The 20,200-nt window shown below is 39.2% G+C and overlaps 1 protein-coding gene across 8 annotated transcripts in view; it reads left to right on the top strand.

Moving 5' to 3' along the window:
- The window catches only part of PPP1R21 (protein phosphatase 1 regulatory subunit 21), a 91,765-nt gene extending 72,414 nt beyond the window's left edge, over positions 1 to 19,351 (top strand). For 7 of the 8 annotated variants that reach the window (XM_072635626.1, XM_072635625.1, XM_072635630.1 and 4 more), the window contains 3 exons: positions 3,138 to 3,236; positions 4,472 to 4,600; positions 18,713 to 19,351. In XM_072635626.1, the coding sequence (XP_072491727.1) occupies positions 3,138 to 3,236; positions 4,472 to 4,600; positions 18,713 to 18,742 (258 nt within the window). In that variant the 3' untranslated portion in view covers positions 18,743 to 19,351. Of the gene's footprint in view, positions 1 to 1,065; positions 1,909 to 3,137; positions 3,237 to 4,471; positions 4,601 to 18,712 lie in introns of those variants that run through there. The other variant, XR_011972758.1, reaches the window with a different exon arrangement.
- Positions 19,352 to 20,200: the final 849 nt, after the last annotated feature.

Here is a 20,200-nt window from a genome sequence, read left to right as displayed (position 1 = left end):
ATTAATAGTTTTCAGGGAATCATAAAAGCACTTTGGATTGTTACTGTCAGTGTAAAACTGAATTTCATCTGCCTTGTTACTGAGCCAGGAATCCTGCATCTCTAAGCTTTGCTTGTACTTAGCTTTTGATAGAATTAAATGCTGCCTTCTTAGAGGTGGATGAACTATCCTGCTGGTAAATCCTGTGGAGTTCTTGTTTTTCATTTAGCAGCTTCTGAATTTCCCCATCGTTTTCATCAAACCAGGCTTGGTGTTTGTGAGTGTTCTGACCCAGGTGAGCAAATGCAGTGCTGTACACCAAATCCCTGAAAGCTGCCCACTCTTTTTCTGTTTCACTGTTGCCAACTGTGTGTTGGCTTAACATTCCCTCCAAGTCAGCAACAAACTGTTCACTCTCAGAGAAGAGCTCTAATTTGTTGACATTAATTCTTCTGGTAGTCATTTTGCCTTGAGGTCAGCGCTTTTGATGAATGTGAATATTTCGCTTGAAAAGGATAAGTCTGTGATCAGTCCAGCACTCTCCACCACATATTGCCTTTGTCACTCTCACATCTTATCTGTCTCTTCTCCTTATAGTCACATAGTCTATTAGATGCCAGTGTTTGCTGTGTGTAAGGCTGCATCTATGAAGTTTTACTGTGTTTAGGTAAACAAAAGACAGTGTTGGTCATGAGAAGATCATATATTGCATGAGTCTTCAGCAGTAAATGACCATTGTTGTTTCCAACTCTGTTCCTCCCCAGGACTCCCTGCCAAGTCTGGTAGTCTGAGCCTACTCTAGCATTAATGTCGCCCATAATTATAAACTTGTCCTCTTTTGGCACATTGATGATAAGGATCTCTAGGTCTTCATAAAATTTTTCTTCGACTTCATCAGGGTTTGTCATGGTAGCAGCATAGACACTGATGATGGTGGCATGGCGTTTTCCTACAAGTGGCAATCGCATTGTCATGAGCCTGTCATTTACTCCTTTGGGCAGGCATACCAACTTGCTGATTAGATTAGTTTTGATTGCACAACTCACACCAGCTTCATGGTGCTATCTTTCACTGTGCCCACTTTAGAAAAAGGTGTATCCAGCTCCAACTGCAGTAAACTCAGTGTTTGGGAGGCTCAGAAGAAAAGTTTGGGAGAGAAGAGATATAAGCCTGACTACCAAACTGAAGGTCTGCAGAGCCGTTGTGCTGACCTCATTGTTATATGCTTGTGAAACATGGACAGTTTACCCAGTGCCATGCCAGGAAACTGAATCGCTTCCATTTGAACTGTCTTAGGAAGATTCTGAGGATCACCTGGCAGGATAAGGTACCAGACACTGAAGTACTTGCTCGAGCTGAACTGCAAATATTCAAATTATGCTTCAGAGAGTGCACCTCCGATGGGTTGGCAATGTTGTTTGAATGCAAAATGTACGCTTGCCCAAAAGACTATTTATGGAGAACTCACATGGGGCAGGTGATCACATGGTGGCCAGAAGAAATGATACAAGGACACTCTCAAGGTCTCTCTCAAGAACTTTGGATTTCACTGTGCAACATGGGAGACACTGTCATAGGACCACTCAGCTTGGCATGCTCACATCAGAAAGGGTGCTATGCTCTATGAGCAAAGCAGAATTGAGACAGCACAAAGTAAATGCAAGATGTGCAGATTTGGGATATCTGACCCAAATATTCATATGGACTATCTGTGCCCACCCTATGATAGATTATTCCGAGCTGGTATTGGTCTGATCAGCCACAGTCGGACATACTGAAATTTCACTTTATCATGATGATGTCATTTTGGTCCTCTTCGAAGATGAAGGTCAACAACCAAACCAACCAAAAACCAACCAAATAACAGGTGTAGTGACTAAAGTGATAGACTGTTCAGAACAGGGAGTGGAGAAAGAAGCCCTTTTCTGAGTGAGTAGAAACTTCTGCTACCGAATTCTCGAAACACTTTTAATACTTGAATATGGCTATAGAACAAACATTTAAAAAATTTTTTTTAGTGTTGCCTTGTTTTATCAGTAGAAAATAATGACTTCCTGTAGATCTTTGTTGGTATAATTAGTCTGAACTTATAGGTACCAACACTGAATCTTAATGAGGTCCATTTTGATTTTCTTTGTTGCCTTCCTTGGTTTTATCACAGAAATTTGGAAGGAAGTTAATTAAATTTTGTGGCCAGGTTTATAGTTTGTACTTCAGTAATATGCCCTGTTTGAACAGTAGTCTGAGTTAGAATTTCTTTTTTGACCTCTTTTTCATTCAGTTCTAGCCCTCCAAGAAAGGAATAGGAATCTTGAATCTCATGACTACTTTTTCATATGTATATAATATGATTTAATGGTAGGACGATTGAAAACATTGATTGTTCATGTAATCTGGACAGAAATTAAAGAAAAAGCACTTAAGTCTTCTGAACCATCTTACACAGTTAGAAATCTTTAATAGTCTTGGAAATGATTCCTTGCCTTGTTCCATGATAAATAACAAATATTGCATGCTGGGCAATTAGTAAATTACATAGATATCATTTGTAACTGCCTGGTAGTGGAGAAGCCTCCACCAGGTTTATCATTTTGTTGGCCAATAAACCTTTTTCAGTATTCTAGGAATAAATACAGAGTGCTCTGTTTGGCATTCAAAGCCAGTCACATCCAGTGACACTGACCTCCTGACTGCTTCATGAACAAGATACTCCCTCTCTCAGCTCTGGGCATTCTCTCTGACTGTCCCTCGTATTTGGAATGTTCTCCCTCCTCCACTCTGACTACCTGGCTTCCTTTAAGTCCCAATTAAAATCGTACCCACAAGACTTTCTCAACCTCTCTGATTTCCACTGCCTTCCCTCTGCTGTTTCCTATTTATCTTTTGTGTAGCTTGCTGTATATGTTTGCATGTTGTCTCCAATGTTAGGTTGTAAGCTCCTTGAAGGCAGGGAATGTCTTTTGCCTGTTTTTGTGTCCTTTACTGCTTATCATGGTGTCTGGCACATGGTGGGCATCTAGTAAATATTTATTGAATTGAATTTTATCTGAAAGTAGCTTTTTGCATTTGAATTTTTGTTTTCAAATTCTTCCTGAAGTTGAAATGAATCACAGATAACCTTTCTTCTTGTACTGACTTAATGTTTTCTAAATTGACAGTGCCGAGCACTCTGTAAAAGATTGTCCTTAGCAGAAAAATCTAAAGACTCATTGAATGAAGAAATGAAAATAGCCAGTCAGAACATTAGCAGATTGCAGGTAAGTTCAGAAATGTTAGTAAAGTAATTTAAGTTTATATTTTCTCTTGGGTTTTCATGGGCAGAAAAATCAATTTTCTATTACCAAGAATGGTGGCAGTCAGTCCTTAAAGAAATGCTTGTTTAGTAACTCATTTCCAGGTAGTTTGAATTAAATAATGTTTAAATGAAAGTTAAGGTTATGTTAGCTGTTCCTCTAATAATATTTTAACTGTGACAATATTTAATAGACTAGACTTTAACATCTTTTCACTGCTCCACATGAATACTTGGTGAATTGAAAAATGGGATTATTCTGTGTCATTACTCTGTATATTTTCTTCTTTTTATCCCTTCTAATCCATAGCTGATCAATAGTATCCTATGCTGAAAGTTCACTCCTGTTGCAAGAATGTCTCCCTCAAAATAGGCCTCTAAAGTCTTCACTATTAGATTACTTACTTGCATTAAGGCCTTATCTCCAGTAAGCAACTATTAAAATGAAAATATTATTCAGTACCTAGCCTAGCGTGTTTTGCAGGTAGAAGGTGATTAATGTTTGTTGAATGGAATTATGCCAGTACTTTAGCATTTATCTCCATCAGATTATTTAGGAGTAGACTGTGACTAAGGGAAAACTGGGTAGGAAGGAAAGCAGCCCTTGAATAAGGGGAGTCAAAGGGAATAATGGAGGAAGGTGGTGTTGCCAAAGAGAGACACCTTAAACTGGCCTATTTTAGAAAAACTTGCACCTTGAAAATAAGATTGAGCAAATAAATTTTGATGGTAAAACTTTAAATATTGTATTGGGGGAATTTTAAAGATCAGTTGAGAGAAACTGAAAACATTTTTTAAAGCCATAAAAAAGTTTTATTGACACATTTTCTCTTGTTTGCTTCACAACAGCTGCATATCTTAGTGTGAACGCTCATCAGCCAAAAGGAGAGGCAGGGAACCTGTAGCCTTGAGGCCACATGTGGCCCTCTAGGTCCTTGGATATGGACTTTTGACTGAGTCCAAGTTTTACAGAACAAATCATTTTAAGGGGATTTGTTCTGTGAAGTTTGGATTCAGTCAGAGGACCACACTTGAGGACCTAGAGGCCCACTTGTAGCCTCAAGGCCTCAGGTTCCCCATCCCTAAGCCAAAGCCTCTTTGGAGACGGTTTGATCTCCAGAATTTTACATTAACTGAATGCAGAGACTACTGCAGAGCTTTGACAAGCGAGCCACTTGATTCTTTTCTTCTGCTGTTTAGGATGAATTGACAACTACTAAGAGGAGCTACGAGGACCAGCTTAGTATGATGAGTGATCACCTTTGCAGTATGAACGAAACCTTATCGAAACAGAGGGAAGAAATTGATACACTAAAGATGGCTAGTAAGGTATGTACAAAGGGTGTGTGTTTGTTCTCTCCTTGTATGGATATGTGTATGTGTGTATGTAGATGCCTCATCTTCCCTATGGATAGAGATAAGTCAAAGAGCATAGCATAATGGACAAGAGCTGGTCTCAGTAAAGAAGACTTGGGTTCATTTTCTGCCTCGCATATACTGGCTCTGTGCCTCTTAGCAAGTAAATGTTCTAGACAAGCCCTCTTTAAGTTTCAAATAAGCTGCTGATTTTCACTAACTAATAAGAGAGAGTTTTCTCATCTAGGGAGTTCCCTATGTCTTTGAATTCATAGGTTTAGTCCCTATCGCTGTTTGTGTGTGTGTGTGTTTGTATATCATATAGTCTATAGGTTGTTATATGTAATATTTTTACTTGCATTTTAGTTCTAAGTCATGAAATAGAAAAGCCAAAGAACATCTTGTGTAGGTAGTTGTAAACCATTTTTTCAAACAGCATGTGTACTTTCATTTAATAGATTCTGTGTCTAAAAGTAGAACATTAGGTCCTTTGTGGAATTCTATGCCTGGAAGATCAAAACTCTGAAACCCTGTACAGTGTTTGCTGATTAGCATCTTTATTCCTTATAGTGTGCCTGCTATTACCTTGGTGACAAACTGCACAGAGTAGCTTCGGTCCCTGAAAAGACTGCTTCTTTGTGTTTGTGTAAAAAAAAAAAATGCTTTTGTGACAGTTCTTTGCAGTGCAGGGCAAGGGTTCCTTGATTATCTTCCTGATTGTGAGAGGGAAATCCTTTGAATTTCCCACAATTCTCTTATTCTTTAGGCTTGGGTTAAGTAGATATCATGTAATATATTTGTAGTATTATACATAATTAGAAAGGTCATGTTGATAAATATGCACAAAAAAGGAAGTTGTAACTCAATGAAAGGACTGCACATAGACCCTCCTTGAGGAGGCAAATAATGGAGTTGGCAGAGTTGATTTTATTGTGAATCCAAAGGAAACAAGAATCATTTCATGAGACAATTGCTTATCTTTTACTGCATGGTTCGTGTGGATTATTTACAAGTGATCACTGTTAAAAAATTAAATTTCTAGACCTCTGTCACAAAGGATGAAGAAGGGAAATTTTATGAAGGACTTGATAAAAAAAACTCCAAATTAAATCAGCATATACATACTTTGGTACTTGGTAATTTTAATGCCCAAATGGGCCTAGTGAAAAAAATGTGTTGGAAAATATAATTTGTGGTCTGTAGAGAAGCTTGCACTTACGTACCATGAATACTTTATTTGAGGAAAGAATTAGGAGGTGCTGGAAATAGTGGGCACCAAATAACATCACAGAAAGAAAATTGCTTATATTTTGAGAGAAATCTCATTATTGATGTATGAGTCCACGGATGAACTGTGTGCAGTCAGACCATTAATTATATACACACACACACACACACACACACACACGTATAATTACATATATGTATATATAATTATATATAATATATATTTATATATATATACATATATATAGAAAGAGAAGATATCAAAATTAATAAGAAACTAGAAGAACAAAATGAGAAGAAAGTGTGATGTATAAGTGAAAATAAATCCATTGTCATTTAGAAAAACTTGATGATGAAAAATAGGAAATGAATGGAAGAATGTATGTCACTATCAACCATTTCTTAAACTAAATTGCCAAAGGAGCCCAGAAACTACCCAACCACCAAACGTTTGATCTTCTTGCAAAACGTAGAATGTATAATTCTTGTATAACCAAGAGCAGTTTAGAACATAATCTCAATTTTAAACCATAAAGAGAAACCTAATTGTCTCATAAAACAGTAAGAAACTACAGAGGGAAAAAGAAGTTTAAAAGAAGCTTGGTGAGAATTAATTCAATGACACAAAGACATCCTTGGGACATTTAAGGATGAAATTAGAAGGACAACAAATAGACTAAAAAACACAAAAATCTGTAAAAAATTTTATGGCAAACTTCTGTCAATCAATAGTTATTAAGCATTTATAGTATTACAGGGCACTGTGGATATAAAGAAAGGTAAAAGGCAATCCCTGCTCACAAAGAGCTCACAATCTAATGGGGAAGACCATTCACAGACTGCTATGTAGAAACAAGTGATAGACAGGATAAATTGGAGATAATCAGTAGAGAAAAAATGCGCTAGCATTGAGGAGGATTGGGAAAGTCTCTGCTTTGTAAAGGGGTGGGGGGCACCTTACCACACAGTACTTGATTATCACTAATACCGCCTGTTCTTTTAGAAGCAGCTGGTGACACAGTGAGTAGAACACTGGGTCTTGAGTAGGGAAGACTTGAATTCACATCTGATCTCAAGTCACGTAATTTTTGCCTATCTCAGTTTCCTCATCAGTAACCCAGGGATAATGACAGCCCCTGCCTCCCAGGATTGCTGTGAGATTCAAATGAGATGATGTTTGTAAAGACAGAAAAAGCAGCTGAACTAGAATGAAGTATGGTAAGAGGAGGTTCATGATGGCAGTCACACAGTTTTGAAGTGTGTTAGAGATCTATCCCAAGTTAACTAAGAGGGAGAAGGAGGATACCAAAGGTGTGGGGGGAAAATCTCAGGTGCTTATTTTACCTGTCCCCTTTTCCCTCCCCCCACAAAAACCCAAAGTCATGAACTGTTGACCCATATGCTTACTTTCCTCTTTATACAAAAATTTTGTGAGATTATAAAAAGATAATAGGCAGTTTCCATGGATGATATTCTACAGTAGACCATATCTCTACTCTCCACATTTGATTCAGACTATTGAGAATAGAGGATCCCACCGTGCTTTATTGTATTTGACTAAAAAAAATAAGTTTGGTTCAGTAGAGCAAAATGCCACCTGAAAGACAAACTATCTTCCATGCATAAGTCAGAATCATGCATACTCTGTATGCTTTGACCCACTGTTCCAGAACCAGGCTGGCTATGTCTGTCTATGTTGGTTCTAGGAGTAGAGGCTTGAGAGGCTTGAGAATATCTCTTTTCTAATGTTAGTAGCTTGAGCACCCAGCAGCTGTGTCCCCACTTATTAGCCACCAGTGACTAGCATCTCAATATTATTTAACCAATTAATATCAATTAGCTTTTTTTCTAAGGAGTATTTACTTTGAAGACATAGCAGTAGCAAAAGTACAAATATTTTCCTCCAACTCCTTGGAGGCATATTCTCCTATCCTGCCTTGGTCTCTGGGAAGAGTGATCTTGGAGTAAACACAGTTCTTCTATAACATTGGTCTTGCCAAGTTCATGTGCAAAAGGGGGAATGACTGTTGGATGAGTACTCTTAGCTCCCATTGAACTGCATCTCAAAGGTCATTTCTTGCTCCTTGGAGCATTGATGCCAAACTGGCTATAGAACTCAGAATAGATTTTGACTCCTGAGATTCTTCCACTGGGATCTGGAGGTTTATGGTCCTGAACTCTCAAAGTTCCCGAGGACAAGAATATGTGGGTTAATCTCCTTTGTTGTTTAGTCGTTTCACTCATGTCCCTGTCTCTGTGACCACATTTTGGGGTTTTCTTGGCAAAGATACTGGAGCAGTTTGCTATTTCCTTCTCCAGCTCATTTTGCAGATGAGGAACTGGGACAAATGGGTTAAATGACTTGCCCAGGGTCACACAGCTGGTAAGTGTGTGAGGTGAGATTTGAACTCATGAAGAAGAGTCTTCCTAATTCGAAGCCAGTGCTTTATCTACTTATGCTGCTTCCTTTACCTAGAATGAAAATACTGAAGCAGGCAAAGAACCAAGGTCCATTTTCATGGGACTACATGGTCTTAGGGGGGAGAAGGTACAAAACCTCCTGATACAGTATTGTCTTTTACCAGATGCTACCAGCAAAGGAGTCAAACCAACATAGTTCAGCTGCAGAGAAAATAGCTGAGGTTCTTGCTACTAGTCCTTTTTGAATGCTTTTGCAGCCAGTCAGAGATTGCTATCCAACATATGGGTAACTGACCAGAACCAGTTACAGAAGTGGCTCCAAGGTTCTTCCATGACATGCCATCATGACTCTTCTGAAGGCTTTCTCTTCATATGGGGTGATGCCCTTAGAGATGTCCTGAGTATGTGCCAGACCCCCATTACACATGTAAGAGTTTATGGAAGATTTAACCAAGAAAACTTGTCATTAATATCAAGTGGCAAACAAGGAAATGCATTCTTGTCAAAAGTGTTTGCCGCCATCAAGGAAGATACCTAGTATAGAGTCAAATGGAAGAGGAATTCGTGTTAGATGGTAAAGATCTCCAGAGGCTCCTTTTTGCAGATGACATTGTAGTGATTGCATCAAGTCCTAAAACATTACATATCCTCCTAAATTTAGTCATGGTCATTGAAAAGATTTAAGCCTACCTATTCACATAAAATCATATTGATCATAGATTAGAATGCCTGTTGTCCAGACTATGATACACAATCACATGAATATTCCATAAAACTCATTGGAAACATATACAGTGAGCTGGGCTAGGAGCTGACCAGGAACATAGGTTAGATGGCCTTTAGGAAATTGTACAATTGTCTTAATGATCCCAAATATCCCCCCGAAACAAGGCTTCCTCTTTAACTTAGTTTTCTTCTAGTGATGGTGTATGTTAGTCCTTGAGGGGGAAGGGAGTAGTGTAATCTCTTCAACTTTGGAACCCACCGTAGGGTTAAATTGTTTTTATTGGTGAGTGCAAGCTCGTCTGACTGATCTCAGGACGGTTCTGTATACATGAACTATCTTCTCATTGCCCCATTTTTTCTCACCTGGAATAGTATCCTCTAAATCTACCCTTCTAGAAATCAACCTTCTTCCCTGGAAGACTTAATCTGTTCAGTTTGGGAACTTCTCCTGGAGGGGTTGAGCTGTCTTAAGTGAGTGAGCACAAACTCATCTAGCTGAATGCTGACCAGACCATTCTTCACATCCCACCCAGCCATCCATTCAGGCCATCTTGCCATCTTGCTCTCTGCCTTACTGCCGTACTTAGTAACCACCTTACCCTCCATCACCTCACCTTACCTTCTGCCCCTTACTTTGAACAGTAGTCAGATCAACATTTTTGCTTTGGGGAAAGCATATATCAGTTGCTGTCCAGTGGATCAACTCACAATCCCTTTAATTCTGAGACCAGAGTTCCCTTCACTGGCTACCACTCCCACATTTTAATGTAAGCTCCTTTCAGCCAGAGGCCACGTTACTTGTGTATTTAAATCCCCACACTTAGTGTCCTGTGCCTTGCACATAGTAAGCACTTAATGCATTTTTAATGCATTTTTATTCATTGATGGATATGAGCTGTAGAATCTTATTCGCCAAAGGATGGAAGTTGAAGATGCTCCAAAAGGCAATGGAGAAGCACCTGGTGGGGGTGAGTAGGCTCCAGCACACTGCAGATGAGGACTTAGTAGCACAAAGGCTATCATGAGAGAAATGTATGACTGGAAAAGAAGATAGGCTAATCGTATGGAAAGACTGAGGAATAACTGATATACAGGCCTGTGTACACCATTGATATTTACACAATGTCAACAGTATGTGAAGAAGAGCCCTGGTGAGTTGGGTGGACCTTTTGTATTGTATACACAGACAGGAATTCCACTAGCGGGACAAGTATGGATGAGCTATGTTCTTTATTTGTGGAGGGATTATACCCACATTCAGATCAGAGGTCAATGAAGATCAACTCTATACACAGACATACACAAATAAAGAGTGTTCGTCTAGAGATATATGATTACTTTTGAATGTAAACTCTTGAAGGTCAGGTACCATATTACATATATATTCTTTAGTACCGAGCATATTGTGAATGCTGTAACAGTAATATGAAGTCATGCTCCATGGACTTTAACTTGGTCTTGGAATATTTTGTTGTCTTTTTCTTTTAATTCAAGTCAACAAATATTTCTCAATCACTTAAAATATACAATGTACTACTTGAGATGCTGGTAATATAAAGAGAAAAATGAATAGGCCTTGCCCTCAAGGACCTGATTGATTCTTCTAGGGGGAAGGAAAGTAAAACATCTTCATATATAAATATACAAAAGGTAGTGTGAGTAGATAAAGAGCACTAAGAAGTAGGGAGATTAGAGTTGGCTAACAGAGAAGGTAGCTCCGAAATTGAGCTTTTAAGAAAGGAGAAAGATTCTGAGGGCAGCTAAGTGGCTCAGTGGATAGAATGCTGAGCCTGGGGTCAGGAAGACTGATCTTCCTGAGTTCAAATCCAGCCTCAGACACTTACTAGCTGTGTGACTCTGGGCAAGTCACTTAAACTTGTTTGCCTCAGTTTCTTCATCTGTAAAATGAGGTGGATAAGGAAATGACAAATCACTCCAATATTTTTGCCAAGAAAACCCCAAATGGGGCCACAAAGAGCCAGGCATGGCTGAAAAATGAGGGAGAACTGCTTTCTAGTTATGGTCGACAGTTTATATGAGTGCATAGAGACAGGGAGTGGCTTGTTGAATTCTGGGAATAGCTAGTATTCTTTAGATTATGTGAAAGAAATACTGGGAAATAGTTGTAGTAAGTTAGAGGCAGATTATAGAGGGCTTTAAATGCCAATCTAAAAAAATATGTGTATTTTGTTAAATATGCAGTAGGGAGCCACTGAAGATACTTGAGCAAGGGAATGACATTCACACTTTTGTCTTGGAATAGTTATTTTGGCCATTGCCTGAAGAATATGTTGTAAAGAAGAACAGTAGAAAAAAAAAGCAAGGAGATTAATTAGGAGGCCCTTGTGGTAGAAGAGGCAAGAGCTAGTAAGGGATTAAATTAAAGCTGTTGTTGTGTGAGTGGAGAGATATTGTGAAGGCAGAATTAATTACCTGACTTAGCAACTGATTGAGAGGAGAGGTAAGGGAGAGCTAGAAGTCCTGGATGTTGTAAACCTTGGGTGACTTGGAAATTGATTGTGTCCTTAATAGAAATAGTGGATTTTGGAGGAAGGAAGAGTTTAGAGAGAAAGATAATCAGTTCTGTCTTGATCATGTTGAGTATGAGATGCTGAGGGGATGTCCAGGTGGATATTTCTAGTTGGTTATTGACAGTGTAAGATTGGGATTCTGATCAAAGATTGGAGCTAGAGATGTGAGAGTCATCTGCATAAAGAGGAAAATTGAATCTATGGGAGTTGATGAGATAGGAGAGAGACTGAAGAAAGAGGAGAGGGTCCAGGGCAAACCCATAAGCAGCACCAATTCTTCATCAGGCATGGGTGGGCAGCAGACTAGCCTGAGAAGGAAGAGAAGGAAGAAGAACCCAGTGCAAAGTCATGGAAGCCAAAGGAGAAGAGCATTGCCAGGATGAGAAGTGGTTAGCAATGTCAGAAGTGACAAAGGGTGAGGACTGAAAAAAGACCATTGAATTTTGCCAGGCCTAGAGGCCTGTGTGGGCTACCCGAGTCTTCTTACCTCACCTCCGAGGTCTTCGGTTGGCCAAAACCGGATGCTCATATGAGAGAAAGGACGTTCCAGAGTCGAACGAGGGTTGAGCTTTATTTCAGGGTCTCGGTTACAAGTGCAGGGGGGTCTTCCTTAGGAGGAAGAGGGGGAGATTTCCTAAGGAGGCTAGGATCTTAAGGGATTGGAAGTAGAAGTACAAGCGGGGAGAGAGGGGGAGGGGAGAGAGAAGAGAAGCGGAGCTTACTGTCCTCTTGGCTCCTCACGTGCTAAGAGAGCTTTCAGGCTTCCTCAATCCTACTTAACCTTCAGCCGCATAGTTTGCATCTGAATACCGTGCTGTTAGATAACAATAGTGTGCCCAGATCCGGGACAATCTCGAGGGCGGGGAGATCTCTCTCCCATCACGTTTCTCACGGGAAGAGGCGGAATTACTCGAGATAGCTCGGTTCACCTCGATTCCCTGCCGTTTCCTGGGGGGGTCTCTGTGAGAGCTCTAAGATTTAGAAGCTCCCACCTTTACCTGCCCGAGACTGTCCACACGGAATTGAGCTTCCAATCCCAACAGAATTTAGCAGCTGGAGTTTTTTGAGTTACTTTTTGAGACAGTGTGTTTAGTAGAGTGATGTGAGTGGAAGCCCAATTGCAAAGGGTGGAGAAGTGAGTGGAGCCTATAATGCAAACAGCTCCTTGAGTGATAGGAGAACAGAGTACAGTCGTTTGAAAGGATGGGTTTTTACACATTTTGAATATCTGAGTGTTTCTGGGACGTTGGGAAGGAGCCAGAAGAAAGGAAAAGTTTGAAGACGAGAGAGGGAGAAGATGATATATGAGTGCAAATTCCTGGAGGAGATAGAGGTGATATGTGTATGTGTATGGCGTTGACAAAGGAGGAAAGGAAGAGGAGATATTGTAGAAGGATTTTGAAGTATGGGGTAAAGGAGATGAGGAAGATGGCAGATGGTCTTGATTTTATTCAGTAAAGGATTTGAGATTCCTTACTGAGAGGGACCTTAAGGAAGGTATAAAGGATTGAGAGAGAAGGTTTGGAATAACGACCATGTGAGTGACAGGAGTAAGTCCAGGAAGACTAAAAAGATTGCTGTGTTACAGTAAAGGCCCAGTTGAGACCTGGTGACAAGAACTTGTCATGGGTCCAGGTAGCAAGAGTGCATAATTTCCTCCAGCAATTAGGAAAAGAGAAGGTGAATGATGAGGGTGAGACCCAGATGTGAAGACTGACAGTGTATAAAAAGTGAGAGCAGAGTGGGTCTAGGGAGGCCAGAATGGAAGATGGCTTATGGTCATTGTGCTTTACTCTGCGATGAAGACCACGAAAAGGAAATGAGACCAAAGAAGGAGTGCTGAGCTTGAACTGGGAGCAGTGATTGCAGGTCACAGTGACAATGAAGAATGTGGTTGGGAGTAGTCAAGGCAGAGAGAGAGATTGTGATCAGAAAAGGGAATTTCAGCATTCAAGTGTGTGAGAATGGTATAAATTGGAGGTGATGGTAAGGTCTAAGGTATGTGACTACCCCTATGGGGAGCTGAGGTGGAGTGAAGATATAATAAGAACATTCATTTATGAGCTGAAAGACGGGTTTGTGAGGCTATCAAGACAAATATGAAGTCCTCCCTAAGAAAGAGGGCAGTAGTTGGTACGGAGAAGACTGAGCCAGCTACTAAGCTCATTGAGCAAGGAGGGTGAGCATCTTTGGTCCAGTACATGATAGCCACAAGGATCTGGACAGGGCCACATTGACAGATTGTGAGAGTCTCAAAGGGAGAGAGGTTTCTGAATGCTTGTAGTAGGGCAGTCCCTACAAGTAATAGTAGGCTGCAAGGAATATGCTTGAGGGACATGAAGAACGGATCAGCCAGAACTGGAAAGCATGTCCAGAGATGAGGTGTTTTCTGGAAGTTAGATTTCTATGAACACAAAAAAAAGATGAAAAGAATGAGAGGGAGAAATCTAAGATGGTGATTTTTAGGTTCAAGATTTTGGGGGGCTGAATGGAAGGAAAGGGTGTGTGTGTTCATCCTTCATTGCCAAAGAAAACCATGCCATCAGAGAAATGATGACATGACTTGCACTTGACTTTGTTTTGAGTGAGGGAGGGCTGTTAAATAGACACTGGGGAAGGAGGTTAACATGCTGGGGAGAGGTCACCAAAGGACAATTAGTTAAAGTTATAACTTGCTGGATTACAACTCTGAATAACAAAGTTTGGGGACTCTGTCGAAGGTGGAAATTTGCTAGTCACAAATTATGGGATTGCTACTAATCTAGATTACAGTGGACTAGCTAATTAGTGGATAACTTCTCTGGAAATTAATTCTGTCAGTATGTAGGAATTTTTACTTTGTACCAGTTTGCTTTTCATTTTAGTTTTATGGTATTTGCTTGGCCCCCTGGTTATCAAGGACTCTGTTTTGGTATGTGTCTCTCAGAAGCATCATGCAAAGAGATGAGACAAACCACTGTGATTCATTTTTATGGCTTCTGAAGTGATGTATACCTCAGAAAAATGTATTTGGGGCATATCTTTCAAGCATCTCTTGTTTTGGCCCTATCTACCCGTGTTCTTACAGTACCCTCAGTTTAGTAACGCAAGCTTACTTCATGAGATGGAGAGGTGAATTCATCTGCAGCACCTTGGTGCCCCTTTATCTGGCTATTTTATCACAAGTGATGTTTGCTATTTTGTGGATTCTTATTGTTTATTTGGGCATGATGATAAAGCCTGATTTGCTGTAAGGTCTTTTAAACCAAGGTTAGGTTCAAAATTAGAGTAGGAATATCCTATTGAGTATATTAGTGATAGGGAACAAAAGTTTTGTTGGTTCAGATGGTAACTTTAAACTTAGCATTACGGAAGCCTGTATTTTGGGTTTCCTCATAAAAATAATTCACTAACTCTAGTTTTAACAGAGGGCGTATTTCATCTCCTTACCCAGATAACAAGGAACAGATTTTTGGGAAACTGATCTGTCCTTACTGGTTGGACAGACATTTTTAACTAAGCTGAAAAAATGTTTAAGTTTAGTTTCTGCATTACCCTCCAAGTGTTTGGATTTTGGTTACTTTAAGCATGTAGGAAGTTTTCAAATGAGATCTAGTATGCTTAATAAAACTTTTCATTGTTTCTCAGGCCATCTAACAATAAAAGTCTCTTCATGTGTTCCCCTTCTAGATTGTTAGATTGTCCTTTAGACATTTATGTATTGATTTGTCTCTTTTGTTTGGTACCTTTTGTTCGTGTTTGTTGCTAATTCTGTTTGTCAGGTCTGTCTCAGCCTATCATTGAGTCAGTGCTCTCACCATTGGATACCATATAAACATCCTGAAGAATTTTTGGCTGCCATTAGCATGTTCTTTGTATTATATGCATTTCTCACTTGTATTGATTCCATTAAGTACTTATGTTTAATAGTTAAATGTGGAAATATGATTAAAAATGGTTTCCTGAGGATATTATTGATTAACTTTTTTTCCCCTCTTTCAAATAAAGACACGTATATTTATTCAGACTTAATACAACAACGGGAAAATCTATTTAAGCAACAAAGAAGAGTGCTGGAGAAAAGGGTTTTTTTGCCAGCTTTATAGAGTCCCTCAGATTAAAATAAATATGTATAGTTTTGATGGATGCCAAGTCAGTAGTTTTCTCATTATAACTAATGGGTGGAAATGGCAGGGGAATTACAAGGAGTGGGAAGGAAAGAATTGGTCCAGAAGCATAATATTTAATAAGCAGAAGAAATATTAGATGACTTAGAATAACAATTGGTTTTCAAATGGAGCACTTTTTTTTGGAAGCCAAAGTTAAAATATGACACATACTTAGAGCTATAAGGGACTTCAGAAATCCTCTAATCCAATCTCCTTCTTTTACAGATAGGAAAACTCAAGCACAATGGGGAGGTTAGATGACTTGACCAAGGTCACACAATGTTCAGATTTAGTAAATATTTATTAAGTACCAAGCGTGTATAGGCATAGTGCTAGGCCCTGGGGAAAATATGAAGCGAAGATAAGACACAGCCATTGACCTAATGGAGTTAACAGTGCATTTGGAGGATAAGATAAAAAATAATGATTGTAATGTTACTGTAATAACAGGATTGTAACACGTTACGTGGGAATTATGTTAGAGTTGTAAAACAACTCTCGTTCTGTGAGGCTCAAAGAGGAAGGTGCTTACTCAAAGGAAGGATCAGGGAAATATTTACATAACAGTTGAGATTTAAGTTGAATTTAAATTATGGCCAGAAATTCAGCTGTTATACAGGAAGGAAGGACATTCTAAGCTTATGTAACATTAAGAGCTGAGACATAGATAAAAAATTCCAGGGCATGTTCAGGGATCAGGAAGAAGAAACATGAAATAAGGCTGGAATGCTAGAGGGGTTTCAGTTTGTGTAGGACTTTAAATGTTAAGTACTGAATTTGAACTTTGTTTGAGAGGTGTTAGAGTGCCACTCTGAGGTATTTTGGGCAGAGGCAAGACATGACTATACACATCAGAAAGATTGTTCTGGTATCAGTATGAAGGATGAATTGGCGGGGGGAGGGGGAGGGAATAGCGGTGTGAAGACTTAGGGAGAAGAGAATACAAAAGTCCAGGGGGGTGATTAGTAGAGACTTATTTTAGGAGGAACAGAGTAGAGGATGTGGGTCTGAGAAATGTTGTTCAGGTTGAATTGACAAGATTAGGTAACTGATTGCTTGAATATTAGAATAGAAGGAATAGTAAGAATCAGAGATTACCAGCACTCGTATTTGTAGTTATCACTTAGACTGTCATGGAAGATCTGGCACATAAGATGAGCTTTTTGGGAAGAGGAAGATTTAAATGTGGAGATAAGGTTGGAAATATACTGCAGCAAACAGGGCTGGGGTGGGGGGTATTGTCTTTGTGCATACAGCAAGGTGGGGTACGGCAGGATCAGGTTGGGAAATAACTCGTAGTTGAACTTGACTGGAACATAAATAGAAGAAGAAGAATGGGAAATAAAATCTGAAAAGGCAAGTTGGAACCAAATTGTGGATGTTTTAAATTCCAAACTAAGGAGTTTAGAGAAGTAGGAACCATTGAAGATTTTTGAGCAATGGAAATGGCCAGTTCTATGTATTTAGGAGGATTAGTTTGGGAGCTGTACGAAGCCTTGCCTAGAAAGAGGAGAACCTGTAGTCAGTGAAATCAGTTGGTGACTCTTAGAACAGTCAGAACAAGATGTCTGGAGATCACACAAGACAGGTCAGGGCTGGAAATAAAGATTTAGGAGACTCAGAAAAGGTAATGGGAACCATGAGAGTGAATAAAATCCGATTCAGCAAATCTTTATTAAATGCCTACTGTGTTCAAGGGACTGGAGGTACAGAGACAAACCAGAAATAGACCTGGCCTTCAAAGACCTTGTATTCAACTGGGGAACACAGCAGAGAATCACAGATTTAGGACTGGAAGGCACCCAAGGGGAGATCTAGATATGGAGGACTAACTATGAGTCCACTTACTCGGGAAAAGCTTCCTGTAGAAGATGGCTCTTGCATTCAGTTTTGAAGGAAACTGAGAATTATAGGAGATCAGTATGAGAAGGGAGTGCATTCTGAGCATGGACAGCAGCTCCCAGGCAGGTACACAAAAGTTGGAGATGGCATGGGAACAGCTGGTAGTGTAGTGTGGCTGGATCGTACAGTTTGTGAAAGAGAAATGTGAAATAAATCTGGGAAGGTCAGTTGGAGCCAGGCATGAAGGGCTTTAAATGTCAGCATGAATGTATATTTTATTATAAAGGCATTAGGGAGTCACTAAAAATTTTTAAACAGGAGAATGACATGGGCAGACTTTAGGAAGATTATTTTGGCAGTTATATGGAATATATAATGGGAAAGGAAGAGCCTAGAAGTAAGACCAGTGAATAGGTTTTAGCAATAATTCAGGCAAGAGGTGATAAGGATCTGCACTAGAGGAGTGGTAGTGTGATTGGAGAGGAGATTTGGTGCACAAGATGCAGAGGTGGAATTAACAGGACATGGCAATTGCGTAGATATAATTGATAAGGGAGAGGGAAGAGTCAGGGGTGACTCTATGGTTGTGAATCTAGATGACTAGAAGGATAGTAGTAGAGCACTTCACAGAAACAGGGAATCAGAAGAGTGTTCTCTTTAGGGAGATGACTCCCATGTTGGGCATGTTAGGATTGCCTATTGGACTTGTAGGTGGTCATGTCCAGCAGGCGGTTGGTTGTATGAGGCTAAAGTTCAGGGGAGAGACTAGGGCTTGATTTGAGAATCATTTACAAAATGATGTTAATTGAAACTATGGGAGATAACGTGTTCATCTAAAGAAAGGATACAGGGAGAGCAGAGAAAAAAGCCTAGGATTTCCTTAGAGGAAGAAAGTTATGGGGAAGAAGTTGAAAGATGATTGAGCAAAAGGAAAAGACAAAGGAGAAGGTGATCCAAGAGTCAAATAGGAGAACAAGAAGAGAGCAGTTTCCTGCAAGAGGCAAGAGAGTGGATGCAAGAGGAGGAGTGGTCAGGGTAGTCAGAACATTGCTGGAGGGGAAGAGAAGAAGGCCAGGAACAAAAAACCTTTGGGAAATACCTGATGAAATGAAATGTTATAACTTGGTTTACTAACTACAAAGTATATTTTCCTTTAAGTTTTCTAATTGTTGATGTTTTTCTTCATACAGGGCAATTCTAAAAAGAACAAAAGTCGATAGTTTACGAATAGTTGGGTCAGTCGGGTGACTGCCCTTTCTGATGCTGCTGCTGCCCAGAACTGCAGGTGCTGAAAATCCTTGTCCATTTCTGGAGTCGGCCTTTTCAAAAAACTGAAGTATTATTGGACCTAGTAACAAGTCAGTGCTGTATATGGCTTTGAAAAAATTAGAATGTATTTGTAACCAGTAAGGTAAATATAGAATTTGATGTCAACAGTAAAATGCAAAACAATACACAATACCATGGATCTTGTAGAAATTTCCTTAAGCTGTTTTTACTGTGCACTTTTTAAGATTAGGCTTTAATTTCGGTCTTTAAGAACAAAAAACAATTTTGTATATTTTCAAACTCAATTATATGGTAACAGATTTGGTATCAGTGCAATAGATGTATGTTTCTGGATAAAATGTTCAAATTAGCAACTTTTCACTGTTTATTGTTATAATTGAAAGCAGTCTCCAGATTCTTTATGGAAACCTCTCCATTATTTTGACCATTCAAACTTAGTTCTCGTGGGTTTATTATTGTCTCCATTTCCCAAATCACTCTCTGTATTAGAATGATTAGCTTATGGAAGTTGACGTCAATAAATTCATACTTAAAGCAAATTGTTTCTGTCTTTCTAATATATGTTTGATAATGGAAACTAAAAACTTTTGGAATAAGACAAAATTAGTCAAAACTTTAAAATGTCTTTCTCGATCTCTTTGTGTCATTTGAATTAGATTTAGTCATTCCAAATTATTTTTTTAAGAGTTCCCTTCATTCCTTCTTCTTATCCCCTAATTCCCCCACATGTGACTACTTCCAAATTTTGCTTCTCTCCCTTCCTTCATAATGTTGCTTGTGTTTGTCTCCCTTTCTTTCTATTCCTGTAGTTGAATACCTTAGTTGAATACCTTAGATCATCATTTGGGTATCTCAAAACTAGATTATTATAACCTCTTCAGATAGCAAGGTATGATTTTTTTTTTTAGATTTATATAACAACATTAATAAGAAGAGTCTTTCAACTTTTCTGTAACCTTTGTAACTTCAGCATTTGAAGGCAAAGATAGTAATATAGTTGGTGGTGTTTGAGAAAACATTTGGCACAGCAGCACTCCATGTCTGGGGATGGTTTGTTCTAAAATAGAGGAAGCTTTTGTTCTTGGTGGAGAGCCGTGTCCTTAGATATTAAGGAGATAAGTGGGAAAACTTGCCATTAAAATGGCTGCCACTTTATGTTTAATTTTTAAGTAATTTAGTAATTAGTTACAAATTGGGAAATTAGCTTGATAATACTGCTGGTAGCTCATGTGAACTTTTGAAATAAAGACTGAATGAATAGTTCTAGAATTCTATTCTCTTCATAATTGGAACTTTTAAAAAAGAGAAGAAAGAAATCATCTTCTAAATGGAAGCTTGCTGAAGGCCCTTGCCTTGCAAGCTACAAGGTAGAAAAAGACAGAATGGAT

The sequence above is a fragment of the Notamacropus eugenii genome, chromosome 1 (genome assembly GCF_028372415.1).
Source record: "Notamacropus eugenii isolate mMacEug1 chromosome 1, mMacEug1.pri_v2, whole genome shotgun sequence".
Taxonomy (NCBI): Eukaryota; Metazoa; Chordata; class Mammalia; order Diprotodontia; family Macropodidae; genus Notamacropus; species Notamacropus eugenii.
The sequence above is the reverse complement of the archived record's forward strand: the minus strand, read 5'-3'. Positions and strand labels throughout refer to the sequence as shown.